The 20,973-nt window shown below is 37.8% G+C and overlaps 1 protein-coding gene across 2 annotated transcripts in view; it reads right to left on the bottom strand.

Moving 5' to 3' along the window:
• Nucleotides 1-8,235: 8,235 nt before the first annotated feature.
• Nucleotides 8,236-20,973, bottom strand: part of LOC127573858 (transmembrane gamma-carboxyglutamic acid protein 3) — a 34,714-nt gene continuing 21,976 nt past the window's right edge. For both annotated transcript variants that reach the window (XM_052022392.1, XM_052022393.1), the window contains exon 4: nt 8,236-16,395. In XM_052022392.1, coding sequence (XP_051878352.1) covers nt 15,841-16,395 — 555 coding nt within the window. In that variant the 3' untranslated portion in view covers nt 8,236-15,840. The remainder of the gene's footprint in view (nt 16,396-20,973) is intronic.

Below are 20,973 nucleotides of genomic sequence, written 5' to 3'. Positions count from 1 at the left end.
CAGATAAGTGAATGGTTGAAAAGGGGGGAGGGGGAAGGAATATGAATAACTTTGCATTATAATAGAAGCAAGTCTAAAACATTTAGAAAGGTAATTTAATTTTCTATTTAGATATGTTCTTGGTATCTCCATAGAAATTTATGTGACTTAATGAAACCTGTGGATTGCCTAATTGGTTTCCAACACCCCAAATTGAGATAATATGTGATACTAACTGGAAGGAGTAGGCCATTCAGCCTTTTATGCCAATTCCACCGTTCAGTAAGATTATGCCTCTTTTCCACATTAACCCATATTATTCTGTGATTCCTTCGTCTTAAATACACGCAGCAACTGAGCCTCCATTTGGGAAGAGAATTTGAGAAGTAGATTATTCTATAGGTGAAAAAAAAATCTTATAATCTCAGTACTGAATGCCTCACCCTTTAGTTGGAGATAGTGACCCTGGTTCTAGATAGCCCAACCAGGGAAACAACATCCCTTTATCAATGCTATCAAACCCTGTGTCAATTTTTATATTTTAATGAGATTGCCTCTTGCACTTTTAAAATCTATAGAATAAGGGCCCTGTCTGCTTAATCTGTCCTCAAGGGACAAAACCACCAATCCAGGAATGAATCTAGTGAACCTTCCTTTGCATTCCCTCTATCACTCCCTCAGCACAAGTACATAATGTGTATCCAAATATATTTATCAGGGCCTTATGCAATTCCTGTAAGGTGGATAATTTGAGTACTTTTGTACTTAGCCCCTTCTAATAAAGTTGAACATATAGCCTGCCTTAATTCTTGCTGTATCTGCATTGTAAATTTCAGCGATTCATATACAAGGGCACCCATAACCTTTCAATCTCCCACTTTAAAAAACAAACTCAGCTGTTCTATTTTTTCTTTGTTCATATTTGTCCATGATATATTCAATCTGTCATGTCCTTATCCATTCACTTACCTAGTCTATATCCCCTTTGAAAAACAAATAAAGCCCCAAATGCTGGAATCTGAAACAAAAAAAAACAAATACTGGAAGACCACAGCCAGTCAATTAGCAGCTGTGGAAGGGTAACCAGTTAACATTTCAGGTCAAAGATCAGGTTCTTACAACCTTTTAATATAGATTATGAACAGCACTGGTCCCAGTTACACCCCTCCAGACACAGCTTCCCAACCCAAAAACTTACTATTTATTCCTACTGTTTTCTGTCAATTCATTAATATTCAATCTGCATCAGTATATTATCCCCAATCCCATATGCTCTAATCTTGTTTAATAAACTCTTGTATGGCATCATACTGAAGGCCTTCTGGAAGTTCAAATGTACCATATCCACTGGTTCTCTCTCAGATATTCTGCTAGTTATAGCTATAAAGAAACTCCCAACAAGTTTGCAAGCATGAGTTCTCATAAATCCATGCCAACTCTGCCCAATCCTATTATTTAAGTGTTTTATTACCACATCTAGCATTTTACCAACCACTGATATTGGGCTAACTGGTCTGTACCTCCGTTTTTACTCACCCTTTATTAAATAGTGAAGTTACATTTGCTTTTTTCCAAATCAGTGAGAACCATTCTAGAATATGAAATTTTGGAGTATGACAGTCAATGCATCCTATACCTCCGTGTCTATTTCTTTCACAACCTTGGGATTCAGGTCATCAGGTTCTGGGAATTTATTAGCTTTCGGGCCCATTAATAGTGCAATATGTTCTATGCACAGGTACTTCATTTTATTAGCTGGTATAAATTATTTGCATCTTTTTAGTTAATACTGTCATAGTTGGATTTCACTTGACAGTAAATGTTCCAACATTTCTTTCCATGTTTTGTAATTTTGTCAGGTATTAATTTGATGAAAAATGAGCTGCACTAAATTGACAATCATTCTTTAGAACAAAAGATATAAAACTTATCTACACTACAGAAATAATCTATAAACAGTGAAGATGGAGAAAAAGCATTTGTAGCATTTTGTTTTGATTCTACTCAGCCTCGTGCTGTGTAGAAATACTAAGATCCACAACTAACAGTCATTATTAGCCATTGTCATTACAATACCTATGCCAGTTAAACAATAATCAGAGAATTCATTGACTAGTTAGACAATATTAGTTTTATATTAATGTTTATTCTTTTGCATTACTGAACCATTGTATAAAATATGAAATAAGCAGAGTTGTGGTAAATAAAATCTTACACATTTGATGCAACACATCTACAACAAACAGTAAAAAGCACCATATTCTCAAGTACAGGGATCAATCACTTTAGGAAGCAAAAGCGCACAGTTTATGCTCTTAGTGGGGCATTAAGGTAAGGCACTAAAAAAAAAACTTCAGGCCTCACTGATTGAGATATAGATCACAAATATATTCCACATGAGACTTTCATTTCCCTTCTAAACATTACAAGAACTTTTTCAGACTAGTATTACTACACTACCTATACAAAAATCTACATCTGTGTATGCATAGTCGGAAAATCCAGTAGCCACATGGCCAGTGGAAATTTTACAATAGCAACAAACTAACAAAACATTTTGAATTATATATTCCACATTCAATTTGTTAGCGTTAACTGCCACAATCATATCCTTCGGCCATGGTACTTTGGGTTAACAGCCTATGGTCCAATTCTCTTTTTAAGTAACTTTTTCCACCAAGGCATTTTATGATAAATGCTGAAGGCTGGGGAAAGAAATATGAAGACATTTTTAACAAAACACTAAAATAAACTATATAGGCCAAAAGCAAAATACTGTGATGCTGCAAATCTGTGGAGTGTTAATTAATTTATTTTAGCTCCTAGTATTACATATTAATAAAGACAGGAATATTGTTCATTCATTTCACATTGTGGATCAGTTTCATTTTGTCAGCATCTTGTTAATTTCAGACATTTCTTGAGACTCATTGATCAAAATGTTGTTTGAAGTATTAAGTTTATCGTCGTGCTTTCTTATTTGTTGTTTCATGGTAGATTAACTTTGTACTCTAAATGCAGTGCTATCTCACTTTAAAACAGCAGGAAAAAAGTTTGTTAGAACAATAACGGTTTTTCCAATATTGGTGTTTTTTTTCCAAAACATAGCTCTGAAGAATTGTGAAAATGAAAAGTTATTATTTTGTTTACAATGCCAGCTCATGTTAGGAGGGCTTATGTATAAAAATTGCTCTTGTAAAGTTGGTGAATTTACTTCTGTATACACTATTGTCTTCAATATTTCCATTAAATGTGGAGAAAAACCATAACAACATATGCAGAATATACTAAACACAAATGAGAAACAAACAGCTCAATTTACAAAGTTTTTTTTTTACAGAAGTTTACATATCTAGGAAAATTAAGCGATAGTAAGAGAAATAGGAGAAATTTACCACAACTGATTCACCCAAATTATTCCAGTCAGTATTTTTTGGTAATACGTTGCTTTTGGATTTTCCAACAGATTCATAAATAGCAAAACAAATTTCTTGTGGATGCTTAGAACCAACCAGCATTATTGAGAACTTTTAACAATCCTGATTATTATCCTTAATTGAATGGACATACAAAATAAGAGGGAAAAATAGCTTCCTGTGATTTTTTTTCCACATAGGTGAGAGATTAGCAATGATTTACTTTATGTATTTTTTGAAACAAATTATGCCATTGCTGCACGTTTTAAATACTGTAGAAGGAATAAGCCTTGGTTTAAACTGTGTTATGCTATGTAGCTGGGTAGTACCCTCTGTTAATATTGGCAAACATTAGTCAATTTAAACAGAATCTGAAACAACTTGCTGACAGAACTACTCACATTCATGTAACATCTTTAGATGTTTTATTTTGAAATTGTGCGGAGTTTGTTATCTTACTCCACTAAACCTGCAAAAGCTTTCAGAATAATTTTTTGATGTTGTAGAAATTAAGTATAAAGAACCATAACCTGTGCCAACAAAGTAACTATTTCTCTATGTGCAGCAGAACGAGATCATCATTGCCTATTTTGTTTCAAGGAGGCAGAAGAATATGTCAACATTATATCAGGACTTGCTCATTGAAGATAATTTTAACTGCCTCATTCTTCTTGTTATATTTATTTTATGAAGCACTCAAGCTGAAATATAAATGGAACAGAAATTAACTGTAGAACAGTACAGCACAGGAATAGGCCTTTTGGCCCTCTGACATGGAAGATCTTCATTCCAAAGAGAAGGAAACAGAACGAGTGTTATGAGTGATTAATTCAGACTAGTTTGTACAATGTCTATTAAAAAAGGGAAAAAAATTCAGGGGGAAGTCGTTCAACCACTATCATCATGTACATTGAGAAGTATTATGTTTTCAAGCTGTTTATTTTCAAACAAATGCAAGACCCTGACTGGACCATTAACTGAAATAATCTGATAGTGAAAGTTGGCTAAACTCCTTCATTTTGTGATTGATTTGGTAAAACTTTGTGATAGCTACTACAGTTCAGAGCAAGAGGGAAAAATAATTTAAACTACAATATTGTGCCCTTTATAGTACATTACATGATGCTTCATGGGAGCAAATGTCTGGGATTGACAACTTGGTCAAAGCAGTAAGTTTTAAGGAGCATCTTAAAAGAAGATTGGGAAAGAAAGAGAGGGGTTTAGGGAGGGAATCTGCGATCAAGCCAAAGGCAATTAGGCATAGCCACCATTAGTGCAACAATGAATACTGAAAGATTCAGGAGGTCAAAATTGAAGAGAGTGAGATCTTAAAAGGCTGTGGAGCTAAAGGAGTTTTCTGGAGATTGGGAGAATGATGTTTAAAATTAAGACATTGAAGCACAAAAATCTATTGTAGGACAGCTACCAAGAGAGGAAAGGGTAGTTTAGTGATTGGTTGAATTGTATAAAAAAGTTTCACTGCTATATGAAAATAACCACTCTATTTCATGCTTACAAACCTCAAACACCTATTTCAAAAGGTGTATTCAGAATGACTCAGCTTTGGTGCAATAGAAATAATTAAATGGAAGCAGAATTAAAGGTGCAAATGATTGACAAGTTCAATTTTAACTTACTGAAGTTGAGATAAATAGGAGTAACCATCTCAAAAGAGAGGTATTAGAAATATTTACATGTTAAAACTTATAACTGATATTTCCATTGATCCATTTGTTAATTGTTTAAAGCATTGTCTGTTTCATGTGGTAGGTGCATGTTGATGGACAATACCAGCTGGGGGGGGGGGGTGGTGGGGTGGGGGGGGGGGACACGACTGTAAGATCTTAAAAGGGGGAATTCACCTGTAGGAGGATCCATGCAATGGGCTTCAGTGCCATGGATTAGAAAAGGCTGATCCTTTTCCACAATCTAATGAAAACTTGTTTCAGTCTGAGTGACCTGAGCTAAATCAAGTTTATTTCTAGCCACTTAACTACAAGAGACAACCTTTCTAAAACAGTTAAGTCTAATGAATGCCTTTTGTTGTGTCAATCGTTTGATGATGATAAACAAAAAGCAAAAGAACTGCAGATGCTGGAACTAAAATGACAGCAAATCAGGCAACATCTGTGGAGAGAAGAAACAGTTAATGTTTCATATCATTGACCTTTAAGTTCCAATGATAAGACATAATAGACCTGAAATGTTAACTCTCTTTCTGACTGTAGATGCTGCTGGTCCTGCTGAGTATTGTAAGAATTTTCTGTTTTTATTTTAACTATACAGTCCATGTTAAACTCAAATGTCCTTTTATGAATTCTGATGATCAATGCAAATTATTTTGGTACTGTACCCAATCCTAAACTAACAGTCAATAGCAGAAATGAACAAAAACATGTTCATAGAGAAGACTAACTGAACAAACCACTCTTTTCAATTGCTCAACCTTGGTTGACCCAAGAACAAAATGGTAAGTTGCCACTACTCTGAGAGAATAGCTCTAAGGAGCTTTTGTTTGGACAATTCAGAGGATATTTACAGTCAACCTCGTGATATGGACTAGAGTAACATGTCAGCCAGAGCCAGCAGGTCTGCTGTGTTCACTTTTTGAAAAAGGACACAGCCAAGTAAGTCACTGTGTGAAGCAATGCTGAAAATGTTCAATGAAGTTGTAACTTGTTGGAGGGTGGAAGAGTAGGCGTGACACCATTTATGAAGGACAGTGCAAGGTTCTATTGTGGGGTGATGAAGCTGAGAGTTTAAAGAATGAATTTGCTTGGAATTAAGAAACAGAAAAGGGTCATTCTTTCACTATGGATCAGCAAGTAGTGATAAAGTGTATTTGTGGAAAGATTTCAGAGATATACAAAAACAATAGAGCAATGACAGTTGGAAACTTCAGTTATCCTAATTATAGACAGAGGAAAAATAAAGGGGGAAAAGAAGCCTGAAATGTCTACAGGGGTTTTCTTATTAACAATGTTTTAAACCAGCAATGAAGGAAGCAGTGCTGTAAGATTCTATATTTCTATAACAATGCAAGGAGATAAAATGTAGTCAAATTATGCTACTAAATCTTTTGCCTAACACCCTGCATATTTCCAGATTTTTAAAAAATTTATAAATCAGAATTTCAGCATCCACAATGTTTTGTTCTTTGTTGCAACATTTGCCGTGGTCACTACAGGAAACAATACTTTGGGACATAATTTTTTTAAACAAGTTTTAGAACTATGAACTGGGAGAATGTTAGGATATTAGTGATCAAGTTACAAATAGTTTTTAAGAAAAGGGACAAAGAGGAATCAAACATGAAAATAATGGAGCTTGGAAAGAGTCAGTTTTAAATGTTTGAGAACTAATCTTGCAAAGGTGCACAAGGTAAGGTGTTCAGTTTTTAAAAAAATGAAAAATGTGCATTTAGCAAGCTCCTTTTACGGCCAATGAAATATGTTAAAAGTATGGCCACTGGTGAAATGGCTTTCCTGTCTACCTCACAACAATACTGTGTACCTTTTGCACCTATAGAAGCAAGCATATTGGGCCCTGATTTAATTTCACAGCCTTGTTATTGTCAGATCTGTCTTAGCTGGTATATAGAAATAAACATTCTTTTTTTTAAAAAGATTAAAGTCCCAAGAGTAAAGGCATGTTGTGAACAGAGAGGGCATTTAGATCATAGCGATCATAATGTAATTAGTTTCAAAGTGGTTATCAAAAGTGAAAATAGCGAACTGGAAGAGAACCAGTTTCAATGATTTGAGATCAAGCACTGAATAGAGTGAAATAGTAACTACAAGTGAAGCACATTTCCACATAGCTAAAATAAATGACCTAAAAGCCTAGTGGAATCAGATTTCATGGGAACTTTTTAATGCTAATTGGACTTGTTCACAAAGAGAAAATTCCAAGCTATTGGGGAATGTCAGAGGTATGGGAATAAATCTGACATCTATTTCAAAAGCTGGCAATATCATATGAGCTCATTGCCTTTCCTCTGCAGTAAGACTCTGTGATACTACATTGGAAGCAAACTTACTTTGACCACTATGGAAATAAATATTATTGAGGCTTAAGAAAAACCAAAGAGTTGCTGTGAGTTGGGAGATTATTTTAGGTTTTCAGTGATTAAGGAGAGCTCTCCAGGGGTTTTATTATCACACTGTAGGGCAGATTTCATCTGTTAAATACTGTTTTTAAGGACACCGTTATGTGCTGCAGAGAATGGAGTGTATCAATTGATTTGTTTGTGAAAGTATTTGGTAATGCAGTCTCCTACATGGCTTTGTTAATCATTATTTTATGTGAGATAATGTGATATGGTCCACAAAGCACAGGACTTACTTTTATTTGGTACCTCATGCAGCTTCAATAATAGTTTGCTGGATTTCATTACTTTTCAAAATGGACAACTTGTGTGGATCATGCTTAAATGTTACTGTACCCCTTGGTAAATTACATTATATTTAGTTAGGCTGATCAATTTTAGCCTCAAATTCAATTGAACAAGAGGAAAAGTGCAAATTGAATCAGATACTTACCACTAAGCTGTTTGAATGAAAGCTCAACATGGATGTCTTCCAGATTGCTCACTGTACCAGATAAAATATGAAGAAGCTTAACTCAGGAATGGCTGCTGTCAAATATAATCAAGGTGTGTGTGTTGTGTGCACAATTACACGAAATAGGCATGTTAGAGTTTCCTACAGTTCAAATCCTCAAAGACCAACAAAGCTGAATCATTTCTGCACTAATGTACATCTAGTTGATTATGAGTAGATAGTAAAGCAAGCACAGTGCATAAGCAAAATTGAGCACTTCTATATTTTTCACCAAATTGCTCACTTTACGTCATCACCTCCTCTCTTTGCATGTTATTAAATGATTAACCTTGCTTAAAGAAAAAAGCTCAGATCCACCAACTTGAGTCTAACCTCAGACATAGATCACACTACTATAGTAGTAAATAGGTTGTACTAATACAGCTATTAAGAACAGGAGTAAACAATACAGCCCTGGAGCTTGATCTGCTATTCAATAAGATTTTGTCTGATTCTCTATCCTAATTTCACTATCTTCACCCTTGATTGCCTTAGTGTCCAAAAATGCATCAATCTCAGTTTTGAAAATAGTTAATAATCAAGCATACATATAGTTTGAAGGTAAAGAATTCCAAAGATTTCTCTAAAAGTTCTAAGTAGCCAATCTCTTATCCCAAGACCATATCCCCCTTTTCTACTCTCCATAAATAGGGAAAGTAACCTCTTGGAATCTACCTTACCAATCCTTCTCAAAATTTTTTTTTATCTTTCAATAAAATTACCTCAAATTTCTTCAAAACTCCAGTTAGATATGCCAGTCCTTGAACTAATAGAGCTTTGATTTATACTGTATAGTGCATTTTTTCCAGCAAATATATCCCAAGGCACTTCACAATGCATCTTAAGCTAAGATACATAATGAGATTTTATTACAGATAACAAAAGGCGACATCAAAATTTTCTTATAAAGGAGGATCTTAAAAGGGAAAAAAGATTCTAAGAGGGAATTTCAGAACTTAGGACATCAGCTGAAGGCAATACTGTCAATAGTGGAACCATTCAGTCACATCAGAATTAAAATTATTGGAGTGCAGATATCTCAGAGGGTTGTAGAACTGAAGAAGATTACAGAAATAGGGAGCAGTGAAACCAAAGAGGGTTTTGAAGACAGAAATATTGCTTAAATGGAGCCAATGTAAGTCAGTGAAGAGTGGTGATGGATGACTGGGAATTGGTGGAAGTTAGGACAATAGCAACTGAGGTTTGGATAAATCATATTGCGAAGAGTGGAACAAGGGAGACCAGCCTAGACCATGTTGAGAATCACAGAGCTAGAACAGAATGAAGCTAACATAAGCATGGATGATAGTTTTGGCAGCAGGTGAACTGTTTCAAGGCTGCAGTCAAGCAACGCAACATCCTAGGGTTTTGGGATCTGAAACTCTGTTCACAAACACCAAGTTACACATAATCCAGTTCATATTCAGATGGTTGCTTAGGGAACAGATGGAATCAATGGTGAGGGAAAAGAATTTGTATTGGGGACTGAGAAAATGGCTTTGGGTCTTCCCATTATTCAATTGCATATCCAGTCCTGAATGTCAGGCAAAAAGCTGACAACTTTGAATCAACATTCATGTGAAAAAAACATGCTATATTTTCAGATGATGATGCTGAGGGATAGCAGATAGGTGAGAAATAGAAGGGGGTCAAGAATAAAGGAGCAAAGATAACAATACAGGCACAGGAAAAGAAATTATTACTAATGATTCTCAAGCCATGACTAGATAGATAAAAAGTAGATTCAAACCAGGGCAGCCCCATACAGCTGGCCAATAACAGAGAAGCAGCGGCCAACCAAATGAAACACTACAGAACAGACTGAGGGAAGGATTATCTCTGTCAAAAAAGGATGCATCTCTCCTCAGAAGCCTCTCAATCAAAGATTCAATTTTGTGAATCTGCACTATGCCTTCTCCATGAGAAGTATACCTTAGGGAAGGACATGGAGACCAAAACTCCAAAGATACAGTACTTCATGAGTGTTCTCCCCCAAGCCCTATGCAATTGTGGCGAGGTGTCCTTACTCATGCTCAAATTCAAATCTTTACTTCCAAGACCCAGACCCAATGGCTTTTTGCAAAATCATTGGAGACAACTAATTCTATTAATGATATATATATATAAAAAAAACAGGAAACTATTTCTCTGCTGTTCAAGGTATAACAGGTGTACGTGTTAACAAAAGTGCACAGAAACACAAAAGATCAATTACAAAATATAGTACTTAGTGTTACTGCAATCCAAAACTGCTAACAAAATCACAGACATTATATTCTGTAGAATTCTGCAGTGTTATTGAACCTCAAAAGGTGAACTATATATTCTTTTTTTTGAAAAAGTCCCAACTTTATTGAATTGCACATTTCTAAAAAGGAATTGCCTCGGGTGTAATTACAAACTAACAAGATGGTTAGTGTTAGCAGAACACACTCCATTCATTATACAATGCATAATGCACTAGGAAAACAATATGATATATTTTCAAAATTATTCTTTTTTTTACTGAATGCAATGGGAAAGAAAGGGAGCTCAGTCCACAATAGCATTTGAATTCAGTGCTGGAACATATAAAGTACATTGTGTAAGGTTCACATTCTTATAAGCTTATCAATTTTCCACAATTATTGAATCTCTTCTCCCGCTAATCAACAAGAATGCTGTTGTTTTGGAAACTTTAAAACAAGGCAATTACAAGTTGTAGCATAAGTCAACTATGCAAGATAAGTCTGAGAAAATGATCCCAGAATTAAAATAAGAATTATCCATTAAAACTAAACTTCTAAAGTACATCACTTGTGAACCCTCACAATTGCAACAACTTGCATTTATTTTGCACCAATTTAGGGAGAAAAGATGCTTCATAGAGTTGTAATTAGATAAAAACATAATTAGAGTGGCACATTGGCACAGCAGTTAGTGCTGAGGCCTCACAGCTCCATGGACCAAAGGTTTGCTCCTGACCTTGGATGCTATCCATGTAGAGTTTGCATGTTCTCCCCGTGTCTGCATGGGTTTCCTGCAGATGCTTGTGTTTCCTCCCATATGCCAAAGGCATGCTGGTTGGTACAGTGGCATGCAAAAGTTTGGGCACCCCTGGTCAAAATTTCTGTTACTGTGAATAGTTAAGTGAGTAGAAGATGAACTGATCTCCAAAAGTCAAAGTTAAAGATGAAACATTCTTTTCAACATTTTAAGCAAGATTAGTGTATTATTTTTGTTTTGTACAATTTTAGAGTGAAAAAAGGAAAGGAGCACCATGCAAAAGTTTGGGCACCCCAAGAGATTTGGTAACTTTTACCAAGGCCTCAGACCTTCATTAGCTTGTTAGGGCTATAGCTTGTTCACAGTCATCGTTAGGAAAGGCCAGGTGATGCAAATTTCAAAGCTTTATGAATACCCTGACTCCTCAAACCTTGTCCCAACAATCAGCAGCCATGGGCTCCTCTCAGCAGCTGCCTAGCACTCTGAAAATTAAAATAAATGATACCCACAAAGCAGGAGAAGGCTGTAAGAAGATAGCAAAGCATTTTCAGGTAGCTGTTTCCTCAGTTCATAATGTAATTTAGAAATGGCAGTTAACGGGAACTGTGGAGGTCAAGTTGAGGTCTGGAAGACCAAGAAAACTTTCCGAAAGAACTGCTCAGAGGATTACTAGAAAGGCAAATCAAAACCCCCATTTGACTGCAAAAGACCTCCAGGCAGACTCTGGAGCAGTGGTGCACTGTTCTACTGTGCAGCGACACCTGCACAAATATGACCTTCATGGAAGAGTCATCAGAAGAAAACCTTTCCTGCATCCTCACCACAAAATTCAGCATCAGAAGTTTGCAAAGGAACATCTAAACAAGCCTGATGCATTTTGGAAACAAGTCCTGTGGACTGATGAAATTAAAATAGAACTTTTTGGCCACAATGAGCAAAGGTATGTTTGGAGAAAAAAGGGTGCAGAATTTCATGAAAAGAACACCTCTCCAACTGTTGAGCACAGGGGTGGATCGATCATGCTTTGGGCTTGTGTTGCAGCCAGTGGCACAGGGAACATTTCACTGGTAGAGGGAAGAATGAATTCAATTAAATACCAGCAAATTCTGGAAGCAAACATCACACTGTCTGTAAAAAGCTGAAGATGAAAAGAGGATGGCTTCTACAACAGGATAACAATCCCAAACACACCTCAAAATCCACAATGGACTACCTCAAGAGGCACAAGCTGAAGGTTTTGCCATTGCCCTCATAGTCCCCCAACCTAAATATCATCGAAAATCTGTGGATAGACCTCAAAAGAGCAGTGCATGCAAGACGGCCCAAGAATCTCACAGAACTAGAAGCCTTTTGCAAGGAAGAATGGGCGAAAATCCCCCAAACAAGAATTGAAAGACTCTTAGCTGGCTACAGAAAGCGTTTACAAGCTGTGATACTTGCCAAAGGGGGTGTTACTAAGTACTGACCATGCAGGGTGCCCAAACTTTTGCTTTGGGCCCTTTTCCTTTTCTGTTATTTTGAAACTGTAAAAGATGGAAACAAAAAAGTAATCTTGCTTAAAATATTAAAGAAATGTGTCATCTTTAACTTTATGCCTTTTGGAAATCAGGTCATCTTTTACTCACTTAGCTATTGACAGGAACAGAAATTTTGACCAAGGGTGCCTCAACTTTTGCATGCCACTGTATTTAATTGGCTACTATAAATTGCCCCTAGTGTATGTGGGTGATAGAAGAATAAGAAGGCAGAGAGGAAGTTAATGGTGGTGCAAGTGGAAAAGTGTGATTATTGAAGATGGGTGTTCGGTGATTGGTGTGGAAGTGGTCAGCCAAAGGCCTGTTTCTGTGCTGTATGGCTTGATGACTCCAAGTGGCAAGCAAAAGTTACCAATGTTTTATTAGTTATTCATTTTTCAGGAAGTGGATGTTGCTGGAAAGGACAGCATTTGTTGCCCATCAATAGCTACTCTTCAGAAGATGGTGGTTAGCTGCCACCTTGAACCGCTGTTCTCTGATGAAGATACACTGACTGTGCTGCTGGATAAGGATTTCCAGCAACAATGAGCAGGAACAGCAATATTTCCAAGTCAGGATACCACGTGACTAGTAGGGGAAAATGTAAGTGGTGGTGTTTCATTCACTTGCTGTCTTTACCCCTCTTGGTGGTAGAGGTCACATGTTTGAGGGGTACTGTCAAAGTACGCAAGCTATTGCAGTGAATTTAGTAGATGAAACACACAGTAGCCACAATGCATCACTGGTGGAGGCAATGAATGTTTAGAATAGTGGATGAGGTACCAAGCAGGCGGCTTTATCCTGCATGGTGTCACACTTCTTGAACGTTGTTGGAACTGTACTCATTCATCAAGGCAAGCAGAGCGTATTACATCACTCTCCTGACCAATGCCTCGTAGATTGTGGAGAGCCTTTGGGACATCAGGAGCTGAGACACACAGCAGGATATCCAGCCTCTGACCTGCTCTCAGAGGCACGGTATTTCTGTGGTTGGTCTTGTTGAGGTTCTGCTTATTAGTGGAAGACACAACAATGGCAATACATTGAATGGCAATAGTAGGTAGCTGGACTCTCTCTTGCTGGAGATGGTCATTACCTGGCCCTTCTGTGGCGTGACTGCTAATGGCCAATTATCAGCCCATACCTGAAGGTGTGGAGGTCTCCTCATATGCTGAGGAGTTACAAATGGCCAGCGAGAGGGTGTTGGAAGCATTGTCACAGACAGTTTTTAGTAACTGTCTAGCAAGCACTTAAATAACCAAGGCATAGAGGGCTATAGGCCAACTGCCGGAAGAGGATTAATACAGATGAGTGCTCACTGGTAGGCATGGATGTGGTGAGCCAAATGGCCTGTATTCCATGATGTATGACTCTGTTTTGTAATCATCCTTACTTATCACCTTTAAGAATTTCCTTAAAATCCATCCTTTAAGAAAGAGAGGAACAGTGTGATGAAGAAATGCCTAAATAAAATTCCAAAGCACAGAACATAGATGAGCAAAGGTGCATTGCCAGTGGCTTGAAAGAGTGGACAGGCAGGCAAAGATATAACATATTCAAGTCAGAAAAATGGGGAGTACAGGAATTTATAGGGTTGGAAGAATCTTCAGCAATGGAGGCAGAGTGCAGTGCTGTGAAAGGATTTAAACAAAGCTAAGAATTTTAATGAAAAGTATATGTTACTTTTTTTGTTAATGATGTCAAACTTGCAATTTAAAAATAATCCAGAATTTAGTCAGATCTCATCAACAGGGATACTCAGAAACACAAGCCGAGACCCTCAGCAGTTAAGCAACAAGGATGGCAATTGTATGGCAAAGGAAAACACATAGCACAGGTGGCAAGAACCATTTCACAGCTTCAATAAAATCCTAATCAACAGGAAAAGAAATTATTATCCTGAATTACAGGTGACTTCCTCCCATTGATTAAAATCTAATTAAGTAACCTTGTGGCAAAATCTTTATCCAATCGCAAAAACAGACTAATAGTGTATCAATATAAATAAGAAACAACCCTTCAAATATAATCCATTTGGCTAAAACAAAAAAATATTGTTGGCCCAAACTATGGAAATAGCCAACCCTTTAATGGGTCCAGAAGATTAGAATGCCAGTATAATTAATGGAAAAGTTGGGCATCCTTCCAATCAGTGAAGATGGGCTTTTTCTATCTTCAGTAACAAGAAATTGTATAGAACTGGGTTGAAAATCAATATCACCTCTCTCAAACATGCAATCAACCATTCCAATTACTTCAATGCTTAATAAGCAGACACTTGCACTTTCAGTTTTTTGTTTTGAGTTCAATATAAATGCAGCCAAAAGAAATTTGAGATGGTGTCCATCTCAGTATTAGTATCAATATTTCTTTAGGCATTGAATTCACTACTAAATCACTTTCCAAACAGCACAGCAATTATGCGCATTCTTGTACCTGCCAAAATGATAAATCTCTAATCACAGACAGTAAAAGTTGAGAGTTTTTAAAGAGCCCATGGTTTTTTTTTCTGAACTTCAAAATACAGCTGATCAGAGAGAACAGCTACATTTGTCAAAACTCCCCAGACCTGATATTGGGAGGGGTGAAGGTGGGGAAGGGAGGCGTAAAAGCAGGGTTCTGGTACCTTGTAATCTGATGGCAGCGGCAAGTTTCAGAAATGGCAAATATCTTAACATGAGAGCTTTGTCCCATTCCCTGAAATTTACTTCAAGTATAAACTGAGGAGGCAGCAGTCTGCTTACAAGGCATACCTTCTCTTCTGTGCTTAACATTTTTTTAAAAAAATTACATTGCAAATCCCAAACAAAGTACTAAGCAAGGCCACTGCATCTTTAGGAATCCCACAACTTTTACTCTTCATGCCTTTTAGTAAAGTGAAAATGTGACATAACTGGCAGTGGTGCTGTATTAACAAAGAAATAGGATCACATATATCATATATCAATTTGTTGTTTGCCACCACAGTAGTAACAAAGAGTTACATTGCTGATACTGACTGCTTTTCAATTTAGTTTGGCTTTAGTTGTGTGTTTTTCATGTACTTAGTGGATTAAACACCTTTACCCTGCATAATAAAATGGAATAGTCTCTGCAAGGTATTCAACAAGAATGATATTGTACAATCCAATTTTGTTTTTAAAAAGTTAGAGTTTTTACCGACCTCATCGTACTAAACTTCTGCTTTACTCAATTTCAATTGGCCACCTGAACTTTTGCGTAGTTTCTGGAAGTAAATTTTACCCAAGCAGTAACAGGTAGACACAGTTGTCTCGGAGCAGGGGGTGTCTTACTTCAGCATGCTATCATCACTGAGTCAGTAATTTCCATCAGATCTCCAGCCAGTTATTTGTTTATGGTGTTCTGGCGTGATACAGCTGGATGTACTCTAACAATCTCTTCATATTTTGGTGGTGGATCACTGTATGGTGTAGTTGTCTCCTCTCCGCTGCTTTCAACATGTCCAGTAACCTCTTCATACGAAGGTGGCGGGGTCGCATTGGACAGTCTAGAAGAGACAGATGCAGACTGTTCCTGTGTATACAGATTTCTGTTTGGTTGTTGCCCACTGGGCTCACTGCGATCTAAAGTAGGTCTGGTACCCTGGTCATGATGAGATGGGTCTGTCTGAGCATGTGATGTCTCCCGATGCACCAGAACCCGAGGGAGGCTTCTTGTTGTGCGGCTCGTCAGGTATCTGCTCTGAGAGTACGTTGGCCGGCGTCGAGTTGCTTTTTGCAGCTGACACCTCCAAATCACAAAAAGTGCAATAACAATTAACAGTGCTACACCCAGGAGAGGAACAACAACATAGATTGCATCAGTGCGCTCTACACGCAGACCGGAGTTGTTGCTTGGAGTTGTATACAGATTACTGGTATATCCCTTCCAGAACTCCATCTGTTTAAAGGGGAAACAAAAATGAAGGTTTTGAAACCAGACCCAAATGTCATCATTCAGATATTACAAATACTACCTATTGTACTTTATTTCAAATCCAGAAAATCTCTCTCAGATAACATGCCAAGTGTGAATTATACTTATTTGCATTGGTAAACTTTTGAGCTATTAATCAGAGCTGTTAATACTGCAAGAAGACATTCTACCCCCCCCCCCCCAAAAAAAAGAAAAACCCACCTAAGGCTGCTCTAAAAGTGTATTTATTTTGCGGGAATAGCCAACAGGAGATGCATGAGCCTTCCTCTATTGATCGATTCTTTCAGTCCCACACCTGCATATTTGGACCCACAATGAAGGAGGAAAAAAAATATGCTCAACGAGTGGCTCAGAAGGTTAATCTCATCAGTGGCTGAGCGGCACAGATTAACAACACCTTAAAATCTGATCCCCCTTTCTGTACTGATTAACAGGTCTTAACTAATGTGGCAGGTGGAATGCTATAATTAGCTTCAGCCAAGCTTCCTACTCTCGATCTATGTTCACCGATCCCTGCTGATTGTGAATAGAATCAGGCTTGGTTGCAATGACCCAGAAACTGAATTATCTGTAAACATTCTAACTTCAGGTTCACGAGCAAAGAATCTTCAGATAAGTGAGTACTGCGGGCAACACAAGGTCTTCAGGAGGAAGGTAAGTGAGGACAAGAAAAAAAATTAAGCTCTACCATAATTTGATGTTAACTGTGTCAGCACTTGAACCAGAAAGTTGTGGGTTCAAGACACACTCTCAATGCTTCAACATAAAAATCTCAGATGATGTTCAAATGGACTGTTGGAGGTGGAACTTTTCTGATCAGAGGTTTTATTTATTCATTTTTTGGGATCAGGGCATCACTGTCAAGGCCAATATTTATTGCCCATCCAAATCCTGCTTCAGAAGGTAGTGATGAGCCACCTCCTTGAACTGCTACAGCTTTCTGGTGAAGGTACTCTCATAATGCTGTTGGGGAGGGAGTTCAGGACACAATGAAGGAACAGTAGTTCCACATTGGGATGGTGTGTGACTCTAAGGGAAATAAGTAGGTGTGGGGTTTCCATGCACCTGTTACCCTTGTCTTTCTTGATGGTAAAGGCCATGGGTTTAGAAGATGCTATCAGAGTTTCCTAGGCAAGTAAATGCAGTGTATTTTGTAAATAGTATACGTAGCTGCCACTGTATGCCAGTTTTGGAGGGAATAAATATGTAGGGTACTGGCTGGGATATCAAAAACAGGCTGCTTTCTCCTGTATGGTGTTCAGCTTCTTCACTGTTGTCAGAGTTGCAGTCACCCAGGTAAGTGGGAAGTATTCCATCACACTCCTGAACTGTGCCTTGTAGGTGAAAGGCTTTAGGATGTCAGGAGGGAGTCATTTACTGCAGAATACCCAGCTTCTCCAGTGGTAAAGTGATAGTTAATATGGACTGATAGAGGTGAATATCCTGAAGCATTTATGTAAAAAAACCTCAATTTGAATTTTATTATAAGGTTACTCAGTGCTAAAATCATTATTTAAAAACAACAGTACTACTCTCAATCCCATACCTTCATTTTCTTTGCACCAAACTACTAACACCCCTTCGCTCAAACTCATCAACACACTCTGGGGTCTGTTTGTGACATGCTCTTGATAAATCTTCATCAACCAGGAGTAGCCAAAAATCCTGTAGGCCCTGTATCTGCATCCAAAATATCATCGACCAAGGAGACCTCTCAGGCATGCATATGGGGCCCACTGGGCCCTCAGCTCCCCTTGGCTGACAAGGATCTTACAAAGAACAGGTACCCATGCCCAAAAGGTCCTTAGAAATCAGGAGGAGCTGAGGAGCCAATTAAACCACCAAGTCCTCCTCAGGGGAACATAAAACATGGAGGGAAACTTGTCAAATATTTAACCTGGGTCGGAAGGGAATAAAACTTGAGCTACATGCAGAGACTCAAAATTAACAGATCAGCTTATTGGTGCATGTGGGTTATTAGTGTCACCACCCACCCCATTCAGCCTTCCAGAACCCACAGACTCTGCATTTCCATGTTTATTCCCTGCATTAATGCATGCAGAGATAGCAATTCAATGACAGAAAAGCCAGCTCTATGCATGCATATTATGTGATATGAAAAGCAGCAATAGCTTATGCTTATTCCACCTGGGGCATTGAGAAAGGAACATGCCCCTGGATCTGAATGGAATTCAACTCACTAAATGAGACAAGCCACAATATCTTGCTGCTTTTCTGTTGCTTTTATAGTATAAAATTGCAGTCAAACTACAATTTAAAGTCTATATATTTTTTTAAAAATCAGGTAGCCACTGCCAACCCTGTCTACACATCACTGAGCCTCTGACTAGTCCTTGTTGCCACAGTATTTGTGTGGCAAGTCCATTTGAATATCTGGTCAATCGTAGGGGACTCTGATGTAAATGCCAAATAGAGGCCCTGTTCTGTCTTCTCTGATAGATGTAGTTCCCATGTCAACTATAGCATTGGCTGCAAGATAAGATCTGGCTTCTTAAATCAAGAACACAATAGCTCAAGTCAAAAAAAAGTGGTGAATTGCTTGACTGCTTTCAAGGTATTTTCCTGGAACAAAACGTTCCAGGATGGTCAAAAGATGTTCCGGTACGGTCAAAAGATGTTCCAGTACGGTCAAAAGATGTAATGAATAAAAAAAGCCATACTTTGACCCGAGCCAAATTTATGATCTCCACTCTTTAATAACCTCTTCAAAAAATTCAAACAGTTCCTCAGCATGCTCTGTCCTGTATAAATGCATGATGGTATCCTGCAGTTATGAAAAGTTTCCAGATATTCAGTCATAACATCCTTAATTATTTATCAGGATATCACTGGAATATCTTGTATATAATTGAAAAACACTATGATGCTGGAGGAACTCAGCAGGCCAGGCAGCATCCGTGGAGAAAAGCAGGCGGTCAACGTTTCAGGTCAGGACCCTTCTTCATGTCTTCAGTAACCCTCTTTGAAACATTGACCGCCTACTTTTCTCCACAGGTGCTGCCTGGTCTGCCGAGTTCCTCCAGCATCATCGTGTTCTTCATCTAGATTCCAGCACCTGCAGTCCTTTACTTCTCTTGTTCATCTTGTATATAATTCTCTGGTTTCCTCCACCGCTTACCTTATTTTTAATACCAGAGAAAGATGCAGAATTTCTAATCCAAATCAACATTCCCTGAATTAAGAAAATTTGCAAATGCTCTAATTATACACAACATTACAATGCTGTCATCTATTTCCTTTAAAACTTTAAGATTGAAACCATCTGGTCTAGGGACATATTTCTTTGGCATCATTATTTTCTTCATTGCTGTGAACCCTTGCTGAGGCCCTTCACCCAATCCAAAAATCACCTTGAGAAGTCAGTATACATTTTCCTAGACAGTAAATAATTCCACACAGTAATTATTTAAAAGGTGCACCTTGTCTTTACTTAATTTATAATATCAGGGTTATTAATTTTCAAGGGGTAATATCTCCACTGACCAACTTTTTTTTTAAAAACTATGTTTGTGATTGCTTTTATGATCACTTTGATATCCTTGTAGGTTTCTTTTTGAATTTCCCATTTGTAGTTCTAACTACACAATTGTTTCCTTTTGGTTTTCCTTGTATCCTTTTATGTCACCAGAATTTGTACTGACTTCAGTCTTTCTGTAAAAGGCAGTGCAATGCACATTTAGATGTGCACTTTTCTAGTTTTACATTATCCCATATTTTGTTCATTATTCATACCTCTACTTGCAAAAAAATAAAAGAAAACAACTTAGAAATTGTTCAGTTTCTCAAAGTTGGATTAATTTGATAAATGCATAGAGGCTGGCAGCTGTGGATTTAGTAGTTGAAAAGAGAGGGGTGCAAATGGAGGGTGCAGGGAGATTGTGGAAATGAGTGGTGTGGTGGTATAAACAAGGATAATCCTTCAGCTGAAAAGGATCAGGGACATAGGGGTCAGGTACAGTCATCAGAGACATGGGGATCAAGTCTGGTCATCAGAGATCTGGAACAAAAGCACTTGGAGTGATGGTTGGGGATATAGTTAGGTCAGCTTTTGTTAATGGAGGGCCAAAATACATCTACAATACATGGGGAGGGGGTATTCAAAAGTCAAGGGGTTGGTAAAAATCTGTGAAGAGACTTAGCTGTAGGAGGACCCTCTGCCATATTTCACTGCTAAAGATCCAGTTGGGCTGATCTCCCATAGATCACAAAGAATGCGGCCCTCATTTTTCTTGTGACTCTTGCTTCGGAACAATGGCCACTTACTTACAAATGAATTTAAGACAATTGCCTTCAAAGTGTGAATTGCACAACATTTGGCACCATTTGTGCATGCCCAGAATCTTCCATGTGTAAATGTACCTTAGCACAAAGGACCCAGAACAAATTTAGCATCAGACGCAACCTACGTGTTATGTGCAGATTCAATCAAGTTCCTTCATGTAGTACAAAAACATAAACTAGATTGTAGCATCTACAGGAAAGATAAGGAAAAGTGATGAAACAACCTCAGTGTTGAGAGAA

The sequence above is a fragment of the Pristis pectinata genome, chromosome 8, assembly GCF_009764475.1.
Source record: "Pristis pectinata isolate sPriPec2 chromosome 8, sPriPec2.1.pri, whole genome shotgun sequence".
NCBI classification, from domain to species: Eukaryota; Metazoa; Chordata; class Chondrichthyes; order Rhinopristiformes; family Pristidae; genus Pristis; species Pristis pectinata.
The sequence above is the reverse complement of the archived record's forward strand: the minus strand, read 5'-3'. Positions and strand labels throughout refer to the sequence as shown.